Source organism: Lithobates pipiens, unplaced genomic scaffold (assembly GCF_037356315.1).
Source record: "Lithobates pipiens isolate NorthernLeopardFrog02 unplaced genomic scaffold, aLitPip1_a1.2 Scaffold_22, whole genome shotgun sequence".
NCBI lineage: Eukaryota > Metazoa > Chordata > Amphibia > Anura > Ranidae > Lithobates > Lithobates pipiens.
In genome coordinates this window covers 324,478,652-324,491,274 of record NW_027507784.1, presented here as the reverse complement: position 1 = coordinate 324,491,274, position 12,623 = coordinate 324,478,652, and the positions used below count along the sequence as shown (strand labels likewise).

Genomic DNA, 12,623 nt, shown 5'->3' with positions numbered 1-12,623 from the left:
GTGACTTTAAAGAGGAATTTTGGTCTCCTTAATGCAGCCCTCAGCCCCCTCCCCAGTGCTGCCATCTTTGAAGGTCTGGTGCATGCACAGATGTGCCAAAGGGCCCTGCCCAGCCTTTGGGATCTGACAGACCCCTACAGGACATCTTCATGGAAGTAGGGGACCTCCTTCACTATTCCACGACTACCATGTCTTCATAAATGTGAGCAGGAATACCTGAGCATGTGCAGATGTGCTGAAGGTCTCTAGTGGGCACAGCTCTTCAGTACATGCTCATGCATGGAATCGAGTCCAACAACATTCCCACTGTCATTACTATAAACCAGGAACTGTCTTTGACAGCTTGGTCACTGTGCTGGGAGCACGCAGTGAGCATGCTCTAAGCACTGAAACCCTGTCGCATATGTGCGACACCCTCTTTGCCACCGCACATATGCATTATGTGGACACCAACAAGGTTAAAATAAAAGGAGAGAAGTGTGTAAGTGACAGACATAAATGCCCACCTGCCAACACCCCGGCTAGATACAGAAAACCTATCCGCAGGACCCCGTGTACCATCTCCAGAGGAACTCCGATCATCAGTTGTAGCAGGGTGTTAAATCCCAGCTGCTCCAGGCTGAAAAATAATGTGGAAGATACATGACACCTAGAAGGACACATATATCGCCCCCTACTGCTTACCTAAGGCTGGGTTCATATTAATGCGAATTGGATGTGGCTTTCTTCTCATCCAATTCGCATGTCATGTCAGGAGATTGTGACCAGCTCTCAATGGAGTCGGCTCACACATCTCCAGAGCGGCTCTGGCAGTCCTGTGCGTCTTCTGGTCTGTTTCAGGTCTGAATTCAGCCAAAAATTCGGAGTGAAATCGGACCTGAAACCATAAACAGAGTCCTGCTGTGAGCCGATCCGTACTGCGGTGTGAACCCAACCTAAAGGGGAGCAAGGGTTAAGCGGGAAAAGAATCAGAAAGAATCGCCAATACTGTGACATATCTCTCACAATAACCCTTTTGTGCACTCAGAGGACACATTTATCAGGCTGAATAGAAGAAATCGACAGTGAAGATGACATTTTGAGTTTGAGCGTCTAAAAATTGACCTGAAGGTTTTCAAATACATCTCTGTCACATAATATTTTTACCACCAAAAACGGATTTTGTTATTTTGTGCAGATGCTTTAACTGCATGTGACAATTCGGCACATGCCGAACCTCTCCTTTATCCCCTCACTTCCATTTGTCTGGATGGAGCAGAGCACATTATTCATCTGCACTGCTCTATGCACACTACTAACCCCATAGTCCATCCCGGGAATGAACAAGAAAGGGTGGCTATGTTCTACATACAGTGGGACCATGGAGAACAAACAAAGCCACCCTCTAATGCCCTGTACACGTGGTCTGACTTTCCGATGGAAAATGTGCGATCAGGTCTTGTCAGAAAATCCGATTGTGTGTGGGCTCCTTCGGACTTTTTCCGTCAGAATTTCCGACACACAAAGTTTCAGAGCAGGATCTTACATTTTTCGACAGCAAAATCCGATCGTTTAAATTCCGATCGTGTGTAGACAATTTCCGACGGACAAAGTGCCACGCATGCTCAGAATAAATTACCAGACGAAAGCTATTGGCTACCGGCCTCTTTATAGTCCCGTCGTACTTGTTTTACGTCACCTCGTTTAGAACGATTGGATTTTCCGACAACTTTGTGCGACCGTGTGTATGCAAGACAAGTTTGGGCCAAAATCTGTCGGAAAAAATCAGACGGATTTTGTAGTCGGAATGTTCCGACCGTGTGTATGGGGCATATGAAGTCAGATCCCAGCAACAAAAACAAACTCATTTGGGGATCTGGAGGAAGCAGAGAGCAAAAGAAGGAACTTTTTCAATTAAGAATACATACTGAAATAGAATTTTATTTTAAACCAGAGTTTAGTGTCACTTCAAGGATTAACCACTTCAGCACTGGGCACTTCCCCCCTTCCTGCCCAGACACATTTTCAGCTTTCAGCGCTATTGCATTTTGAACGACAATTGCAGGGTCACACAACACTGTACCCAAATTAAATTTGTATATTTTTTTTCCCACAAATAGAACTTTCTTTTGGTGGTATTTAATCACCTCTGGGGTTTTTATTTTTGCGCTACAAATAAAAAAAGACTGAAAATTGTGAAAAAAAAAAAAGTTTTTCTTTGTTTCTATACAAAACGTTGTAAATAAGTAAGCTTTCTCCTTCACTGACAAGGCTGCACTGACGGGCACTGATGAGGCAGTACTGATTGGCACTGATGGGCACTTGTATGTGGCACTGATATGCAGCACTAATAGGCACTGATAGGCGGCACTGATAGATGGCACTGGCAGGCATCACTGATGGGCATTGAGTGCCATCCCTATTGGGCATTGATTGGCATACCTGGTGCTCCTGGGTGGGCATCCTCGGGGGGGGGGGGGGAGCGCACTGATAATCATTCAGCACAGACCACCTCCCCTGTCAGGAGAGCAGCCGATCGGCTCTCCTCTACTAGCATCTGTCAGTGTGAGTGGAGGAAAAGTCACTAAACGGCTCTTCCTATTTACACTGTGATCAGCTGTGGTTGGACACAGCTGATCACATGGTAAAGAGCCTTCGTCAGAGAGCAGGGGCAGAGCCGAGCCACTCTCTGTGTGTGAATAGACACACAGAGCAGCAGCTCCTGAGCAAGCCTGCTGCACTGCCCCCATAGCAAGCTGCTTACTATATAGGGGCACTTTGCAGGAGGGAGGGGCCAGGAGTGCTGATAGGGGACCTAAGAGGAGGAGCATCTGGGCAGAGCAGTGTGCACATTGCTGGATCGTGATGGGGCTCAGGTAAGTCTTAGAAGGGCTGGGGGGGCACTTACCTTATGTTATGTTATAACCCCTTAGGGTTATTTTTTATTTTTTTTAAATAGGTGCAGGAACTTCCCCTTTCGAACGTATCCCTTGTCTCGGTCCCCTACCTACCTCCGAGCACCATTCCTTAGTTCCACCACCTAGCCACCTCCCAGTACTACCCTTTTTAGAGAATACAGACCCAAGTAACATTTGTGGTAATAAGTAGTTTGTATAGAGTATGCCGGACCTTAAAGCAGAGTTCCAGCTGGACCCATGTTTATTAACCACTTCCCGACCAGCGCACAACGATGTACGTCGACAGAATGGCACGGGCAGGCATATTGGCGTACAGGTACGTCCAATATTCAATGCCGCCCTGCCATCGGGAGCACGCTGCCGGCAGCGCGCTCCCGCGCTGGTCGGGACCCCCGTGAGTCCGGTCGCGGGACCCGCGGACTCGATCACCGCGGGCATCCCGCGATCGTCTCACGGAGCGGCCGAATGGAGGAAATGCTGTGTAAACAACATTTCTCCATTCTGCCTAGCAACTAGTGACGCTGATCTCTGCTCCATGTGATTGGAGCAGAGATCAGTGTTCACTAAATGAAAGCCCAACCCCCCCACAGTTAGTAACACACCCCTAGGAACACTTAACCCCTACACTGCCACCCACTGGTTAACCCTTTCACTGCCAGTGTCATTTACACAGGAATCACTGCATTTATATAGCAGTGATTACTGTATAAATGACAATGGTCCCAAAAATGGGTCAAAAATGTCCGATGGGTCCCCCACAATGTCGCAGTCATAATAAAAATCGCTGATCGCCGCCATTACTAGTAAAAAAAAAAATAATAAAAAATTATTAATAAAAATGCTATAAAACTATCCCTATTTTGTAAACGCTATAACTTTTGCGCAAACCAATCAATAATCGCTTATTGCGATTTTTTTTACCAAAAATATGTAGAAGAATACGTATCGGCCTAAACTGAGGGAAAAATTTTTTTATATATATATTTTTGGGGGATATTTATTATAACAAAAAGTAAAAAATAATGCGTTTTTTTCAAAATTGTCGCTCTATTTTTGTTTATAGCGCAAAAAATAAAAACCGCAGGGGTGATCAAATTCCACCAAAAGAAAGCTCTATTTGTGGGAAAAAAAGGACGTCAATTTTGTTTGGGAGCCACGTCGCACGACCGCGCAATTGTCAGTTAAAGCGACACAGTGCCGAATCGCAAAAAGTGGTCTGGTCTTTGACCAGCAAAATGGTCCAGTCTGCAAGTGGTTAAGGCTGCTTTCACACTGGGGCGGTATTCAGGCGTTACAGCGCTAAAAATAGCGCCTGTGTAGCGCCTGAAAAAAACCGGCCCCTTTCACTCCAGTGTGAAAGCCGGAGGGCTTTCACACTGGAGCGATGCGCTGGCAGGACGGTGAAAAAAGTCCTGCTAGCCGCATCTTTGGAGCGGTGAAGGAGCGGTGTATTCACCGCTCCTAAACCGCTCCTACCCATTGAAATCAATGGGACACCGCGGCAATACCGCCGGCAAAGCGCCGCTGCAGCGGCGCTTTGCGGGCGGGTTTAACCCTTTTTCGGCCGCTAGCGGGGGTTAAAACCACCCCGCTAGCGCCCGCAGACCGCCGCTAAAACGACGGTAAAGCGCCGCTAAAAATAGCGGCACTTTACCGCCGATGCCGCTCCCGCCCCAGTGTGAAAGCAGCCTAAAGGTCAGCAACTAAAACAACTGTAGCTGCTGAAAAACACACATTCACCTGTCCAGCGATGTGGCTGCCTGAAGCCTCCGTTCTCTCCCCCGCATGTCAGCGACACTGGCATTGCAAGTGGGCATGTCAGGGGATCAGGATACCTTAAAGCGGAAGTTCCACTTTTGGGTGGAACTCCACTTTAAGAGCTCATGTGCATTAACGTGACCAGTTGGATCCAGCGTGAATATCTCCTAAACCCTGCCCGTTCAGGAGATATTCATTTTACCTACAGGTAAGCCTTATTATAGGCTTGCCTGTAGGTAAAAAAAAAAATCACACAGCGGACTTTACTACCGCTTTAAGGTAATATATTACCAACCTCCACTGCAGGACATGCCCCAGTCTGCTGATTGTACAAGGACGTTGCAGTGGGGCACCGATGAGCCCTTCTGCTTTTTCCTCTTGTCGTCATGTTCATTGTCAGCACACATCTCACTCCATGTGTTGCCTAGGGTTGCCACCTGTCCAGGATTCACCCGGACAGTCCGGGTTCACAATATTCAGACCAGGCCCTAGCTCCCCAAGTAGCCGAGATAGTCATACACAAATCTGTTGCCGCTGCGGGCAGCTGTTTGGGAGCAGGTTTGGCATCACTGAAGGGTGGGGTGATGTCAGCAAGAGCAATTTGGCCACACCCACTGGCGTGCTCCATGCGCTACATTACTACTCCCCTTGGGGCACCAAAATGTGTCCCAGGTCTTTTATAATCCTATAGTGTTTACTGTGAAAAAAAAAAAAAAAAAATTGCCTTGTGCCGCAAAAGTGTTCGGGTTTGGCTTGAAGAAAAGGTGGCAACCCTAGTGTTGCCCCTCCTTACCACAGTCGGGGAGCCGCTCTGCAGGGGATTATAGGATAGAGATAGAGAGACAAAACAACGAATTGCATCTAAAAATACATTTAATCTTGTTTCTGAATTACAGAATCATTTCATTAATTGGAGGCTTTACACTTGCATGGAATTCAGATGTAACCTCAACCTAAATCCAATGTGTTCATTTCAGCTCTTTTTTTTTTCCAATTCTTTTCCTTATTTATTACTTTTTTATGTATTTTTGTGTATGTTCTTCTTTACTTCTTGCATCTCTTCACTTTTGTAAATGGTTCATGGAACCCTAACTGTAATAACTCTTATGCAATAGCAAAAGATAACCAGCATCCAAAGGAATGCCAATTCTGTATTGCCAAAGCACAAGGTCACTTGGAGACTGCATCGCCAAAGGCTGATTTACTGCTATGCTGTGAATAGCCTAAATAGTCTTTTTTGCAAACAGACAAGAGATGAATATACACAAAAAATGCAATGCAGTACTGCAGAGAGACATCTCCCTCCCCCCCCTTCTCTCATAGCAAAGAAGACAGACCCATCTGGATTTTCAGAGGCAGTCAACAAGTGAGTATGTAGTTTTGTTCTTTTTCAACAGAAGAACCAGCATGCTGCTAAAAAGAATCTAAGGCCCCTTTCACACTGAGCCGTGGGGGGGAGTTAGCAGTAAAGCTGTACTATTTTTAGCGCCGCTTTACCGTCATTTTAGAGGCGATATTTGGGGGCTAGCAGGGTGGTTTTAACCCCCCACTAGCGGCTGAAAAAGGGGTTAAATTCACACACAAAATGCCGCTGGAGTGGCATTTTGCCGGCGGTATCGCAGCGCTGCCCCATTGATTTCAATGGGGAGCAGCGGTGGAGGAGCGGTGAGTTCACGGCTCCTTCACCGCTCCAAAGAAGCTGCTGGCAGGACTTTTTGTGACGCCCTGCAAACGCACCGCTCCAGTGTGAAAGCCCTTGGGAAAGCCCTTAGTGAGATGAGCTGCTTTTTTCAGGCGCTATACAGGTGCTATTTTTAGCGCTGTAGCGCTTGAAAAACGCTGGCAGTTTGAAAGGGGTTTAATGCTTTCCCATTCTAAACTATTATAGCTGGGCCTTTTGTTAGTTATTAGGTGTGCAATGGGATTTAAAGAGGAGCTCCAAGCTCTCCCCAAAAAATCTAAAAGTCAGCAGCTACAAATACTGTATAATATAGGGGCACTTACCTGGCCTGGGATCCAGCGTTGTCCTCAGTTGGCTTCGGGTGCGGGTATCAGTATCTCATGGTATTTCACAGCCGGTTTCCTACTGCGCATGTGCGAGCCGCACTGAGCCTTGTGAATGTTCCCATAGTTGTCTGGGACCTGTGATGTGTCCCAGAAGACTGTAGGGTGGGGGGGGGGGGGCAAACTTCCAGCTCCGATTATCAAGGTGATCTTAGCTGGAGGTAGGAGCAGGTACCTGTCAAAACCAGGGGTACACACTCCCCCCCAAAAAGTGTCAAATGTGGCAGGAGAGGAAGGGAGGGTACAAACAAGTGGCACTTCCCATCTTGGGTGGAGCTCCGCTTTAAGGACCCATTTATACTTTCATGTTGCAGTAATGCATGCATAACTTCAATGCGTAGGAACGAAAACAATATGTCTTACAGCATTGTAGCCGCTTTGTTTTCAAACGGAAATCCAACGCCTCTATGTTGCAGTGTGTTGCCCTGCTGGAACATGGCCAGGACAAGGGGTGGGCAGGAGGGAAGGTTTCTCTGGGCACTGTGGTATCATGTGATGTAGGATATAAGGGGAACTCTGCGGATTCTAATATAAGGGGAACTCTGTGAACTCTGATATAAGGAGAAACTCTGGGGACTCTGATGTAAAGGAAAACTCTATGGAATTTGATGTAAGGGGGAACTCTGGGAACTCTTATGTAAGAGAACTTTTTTTTAGGGGGGGGCAGATATTCGTGAGGGGGTTGATTTGTACTGGGAGGAGGGGGAATTTATGCTCAGGGGTAAGTATGCAGATTAGTGCTCACTTTTTGGGGGGGGGGGGGGGGGTGGGGTTTGCTGACACACAATGCTCAAACATCTTTGCGCAGTTTGCCATGTTCGCCCTGGGTTCTAGGTGACCTTGTCCCAGCACTGATAGCCCATGTCTGATTTTCATTGCGTTGAGCTTGTTTTGGCAGCCCATTCATTTCAACACGTGTTTTAACGCACGGCAAGGATGAAAGCAAATTACAACCATCCTGAACCCGTTCTTGAACCAAAAAAATGGCCCCTCGTTATTTTACTATTTTCTCACAGAAAGGGGAAAAAAAGACCGACATAACAAGTAAAGAGAGAATTTTAAAGTAGCGGCACACAGAAAGAGAATATAAAATCAAATACAAAGAACACTAAGGGCCCGTTCACTCCTTTGCGGCGTGTTAACGTGCATTGCATTAATGCTACTCATTGAAATGAGCTGCCAACGCACCCTAATGCCAAAAATTGGGAGTGGCCCTTTTTATTCAAATTTTTTTGCCTCCTGACGAGACTGACTCTGTCCCACTCCCGACTCACGAGACGACCGCACCACCAGGTGCCCAGAGCAGACTGACATTCCGCTGCGGCTCCTGTGATGGTCCATCCAGATCTTTGATCTATATGCTCTTTTGATCTCAGGTAACACTGAGATCTTAAGTTCCGGTAAGCGGCCCCCCCTTCTCTTCTTATCGGTGGAGGTGTTTCCTTTGGATTATCTTTTACATGAAGGGATGTGGATGTCATTTTTTCTATATGAACTTATATCACCTGTTGATTAACATCAACCTTTGGGATTTAATGGGACTATTTTTTCTTTCTTCTTTTTTGTTTCACTTTACATTGCATTCACTTTTAGTTGGAGTTTTTTGTAAATTATGATTTTAGAAGTGTAATTATATGAGGGCACACATATAAATTTTGGTGTCCTTCACTTTTCTGCATTTGCAGTTTTTTGATTAGTTTGACCACACAGATTTTTATGGTATAGGGCAGTGATGGCGAAGCTTGGCACCCCAAATGTTTTGGAACTACATTTCCCATGATGCTTGTACACTCTGCAGTGTAGATGAGCATCATGGGAAATGTAGTTCCAAAACATCTGGGGTGCCAAGGTTCGCCATTACTGGTATAGGGGATCATTCTTGGAAGACAATAATTTTTTATCATATGGTTTATGTGTTCAAGCAAATTATTTATTATCTGTTATTCACGTTTTATTTATATTTAATCACTCACGTTTTAAATGCATATAGTTTGTTTTCAGCACCAATTTTTTGGTTTTGAGCGCAGCTTTTTCTTTTTTAATAAGAAAATAATACATGACAATACAAATCACCACATTACATCACTCTAGAAGTTGTCTTCTGTCGTACGAGAATTTTCAGAACTTTAGCAACCTCTTCATTTTCAATATTAGAATAGCATGCAAAAGAAAAACACGTGTCATTGTGTGTTCAAGGCTTCAGAGCATTGGTCTCCAAACTGTGGCCCAGGGGCCAGATGCGGCCCTTTGCATGCCTTAACCACTTACCGACCAGCTGCTGCGGTTTTACTGTGGCAGAATGGCACGGCTGGGCGAAACGGCGTTATGAAACGTGGCTTTGCCCGGTGGCCACTAGGGGCACGCGCCCGCTGCTCGCCCCCGGAGCCAATGCGAGTGTCCGACGGTCACGGTCACCGGCGGGCCCCCGCGATCGCTGGTTACACACCGAGAACGGGGATCTGTGTGTGTAAACACAGTTTCCGGTTCTCTGAGGGGAGAACAGACAGATCGTCTGTTCATACAAAGTATGATCATCGATCTGTCATCTCCCCTGCACAGTCCCCTCCCCCTTCACTTAGAACACAGAAAGGGAACACAATTAACCCCTTGATCACCCCCTAGTGTTAACCTCTTCCCTGACAGTGACATTTATACAGTAATCAGTGCATTTTTATAGCACTGATTGCCGTATAAATGCCAGTGGTCCCAAAAATGTGTCAAAAGTGTCCAATGTGTCCGTCATAATGTTGCAGTCCCGATAAAAATCGCAGATCACCACCATTACTAGTAAAAAAAAAAAATAATAATAATAAAAATGTCATAAAAGTATCCCCTATTTTGTAGACGCTGTAACTTTTGTGCAAACCAATCAATGCACGCTTAATGCACAGAGTTCTCCCTCACATCAGGGTCCACAACTTTCCCCCTTACATTAGAGCCACCCTTACATCAGAGTTCCCAGCATTCACAGTGCATCCCTTACTTCAGAGTTCCCCTTTGCATCAGAGTCCACAGGTTTCCCCTTTACAGTGCAGGGGGAACTCTGCAGACCCTGATGTAAAAGAATGCTGCAGACTGTGATGTAATGGAGAATTCTGTAGACTTTGGCGTAAACGGAAACTCTGAGCTGGGGGGGTCTCTGGTCACCAGACCTAACTCCTATTGAGGATCTGTGGAGCATCCTCAAATGGAAGGTGGAGGACCGCATGATCTCTAACATCCACCAGCTCCGTGATGTCGTCATGGAGGAGGGGAAGAGGACTCCAGTGACAACCTGTGAAGCTCTGGTGAACTCCACGCCCAAGAGGGTTAGGGCAGAGCTGGAAAATAATGGTGGCCACACAAAATATTGACACATTGGGCCCAATTTGGACATTTTCACTTAGGGGTGTACTCAGTTTTGTTGCCAGCGGTTTAGACAGGAATGGCTGTGTGTTGAGTTATTTTGAGGGGACAGCAAATTTACACTGTTATACAAGCTGTACACTCACTACTTTACATTGTAACAAAGTGTCATTTCTTCAGTGTTGTCACATGAAAAGATAGAATAAAATAGTTACAAAAATGTGAGGGGTGTACTCACATTTGTGAGATACTGTACTGTATACTGTATAAAAAAAAAAAAAATATATATATATATATATATATATATATATATATATATATATATACATTTTTTTTTTTTTTGGAGGGGGGACATTTATGCTTTAAATTTAAAGTGATAATCAACAGAACGGAAGTATTTTGTTCCAAGTTATAAAAATCGTATTTATTTTTTATTTTTTTACCATGGATAGTTATAGGAAAAATTGCTTGTTTTGTAACCTATTCTAAACCCACCGGGACACCTTTATCCATCTCCTGGATTAGACACCTTGCTTGTTCCCCAACAGCCAGGAGAATTGCCTTGTGAGTCAGGGATTTTATTTCTTCACTCAGGAACACCTTATTAACAAGCTCCACGCTCGGGGCTGATCCTTGCAGCAGAAGGAGCCCCTGCTCAGTACAACCATTTCAGGTTCGGGAGTTTATTAGTGCGCACCATTAAAAATGCTCTTGGCGCTGCCTCCGAGCGGGAGAGCGAGCTTCTATTTTGGCAGGAGGCCCAGAACCGCCAACGTCCTCCCCTGGATGATATCCGCTCCCCTTGGCATGTTGTAGTACTTCTAAAATAAGCCAGCTTTATTTGCATTAAATATAAGACGTTACACGCAGCTTTTTGGCGTCAACAGCAGCCTTCGGCACTTTTGTGATAGCGCCAGAGGAGTCCCAGGCAAATTACAGGGAAATTAGACCACAGAAGAGAAATCTGACTGCATTACAAGCCTATGTTTTACTACCTTCAGTGATATTTATTTTTAGAGCAAACCGAGCACTGGCTGTGTTTTTCATGTTAAGTGCATCATGCTAAGTAATGTGTAAGTGTAGCTAGGAGCTGGATACCTACCTATTCCTGCGATCAGAAGACGCTGTGTGACATTGTTTTAGGGGAGCTGTTTCCCTCTAGTGTTCCAGTGTGGGATGTCATGTTACTTTCTTAATCAGAGACAAGACAGAGCAAAGCATCTTGGGACATGTAGTCCATATGGATAGGATTCGCCCTCTGGCTGCATTATGTGAAACTACAACTACCAGCTGGCTGATGGAGAAGAGCAGACCGCTGGGAGGGACTATATGAGAGAAGGCTTGAGGCCTGGCACGCTCTCTTGTGGATCTGCATGCAGGGGATCTGTTACAGGGTGAGCTGCGGCTGAGTCGCGGCCTGCTCTGGTGGAGTTACCCAGCAGATATTTTGGAAGGACACCTGCGGACAGTTCCTCTTCACTGCCCATCGGCAGCTCCTGTTCCATCCACCCTGCAGAGGTATGAGGCCGGATGTGCCACATTACTGAGAGGTCACCATCATCATCATCATCATCTCCTGTTCCAGTGTGGTGAGAGGGTGATAGCCCAGTCTTAAAGACACTGTATATAGACATCATTGTCTCCTGCACTCATTACCATCTTTAGTTCAAGGATCTGTACCAACATACCATAGACACTTTATACAGACATCTTTGCCATCCGTTATTCTGCTGTTGCTTGTAGTTACACAGAATTTAACATCTTTAAATCAGTGATCACTGGGAATCTAATTACAGTTTTGATTTACACAGGAATATTGTCTGCTGGCTACACACCATCTCTTGGATCAGCTACTGTGCTTCCGCTACCATTCAATATTTCTTTCATGCAATTAAACACTTAAGAGCTAGCTGAAGATTAACCGGTTTGCGACACAGCAACACAGGACTACTTCCACCTCCCTCCCCATTTCAGGGATTTGTTTTGCTGAAGCTTATAGAGCTGCAGTTCACTAAGAACTCTCTGTAAGGACAGGTTGAATTGTAATACAGTTCCTGTTTGCTATGTGTGAAGGAGCATTCATAAGAGCCATTCCTCTGCTCTCCTGTAGCCAAATCACATAGGCATTATAAGCACTTGTTTGAGCATAGAAATTATAGTGTTCACTGTTGAATGTTTGAATCTTAAAGGTGATAGTGGTTTCGCTATCAATAACATTCTTTGGGAGACATTTTAAGGTGTAAACTTAAGTTGACTCTTTTGCCACGTACACAATTTTACACGTCGGAATTTGTACAGACGATCGGAAGTTACGTCCAAAACTTTTTCCGACCGAAAAATTGAGAACCTGCTCTCAATCTTTTACTGGCCGAAATTCTTCCAGCAAAAGTCCGATGGAGCATACACACGATTGCATTTTCTGACCAAAAGCTCTCATCAGACTTTTGCTGGCGGAATTTCCGATCGTGGGTACGGGACATTTGACTTTTTTTTTTCTATCATCTCATTGAATAAATTATTTCTGATTTAATAAATTCTGGTGTATTTCCTTCTTGCTGC

At 45.3% G+C, this 12,623-nt stretch overlaps 1 protein-coding gene across 5 annotated transcripts in view; it reads right to left on the bottom strand.

The window, feature by feature from the left end:
- The window catches only part of RHBDL1 (rhomboid like 1), an 85,869-nt gene that overhangs the window by 19,622 nt on the left and 53,624 nt on the right, over positions 1 to 12,623 (bottom strand). For all 5 annotated transcript variants that reach the window (XM_077449541.1, XM_077449544.1, XM_077449545.1 and 2 more), the window contains exon 5: positions 507 to 619. In XM_077449541.1, the coding sequence (XP_077305667.1) occupies positions 507 to 619 (113 nt within the window). The remainder of the gene's footprint in view (positions 1 to 506; positions 620 to 12,623) is intronic.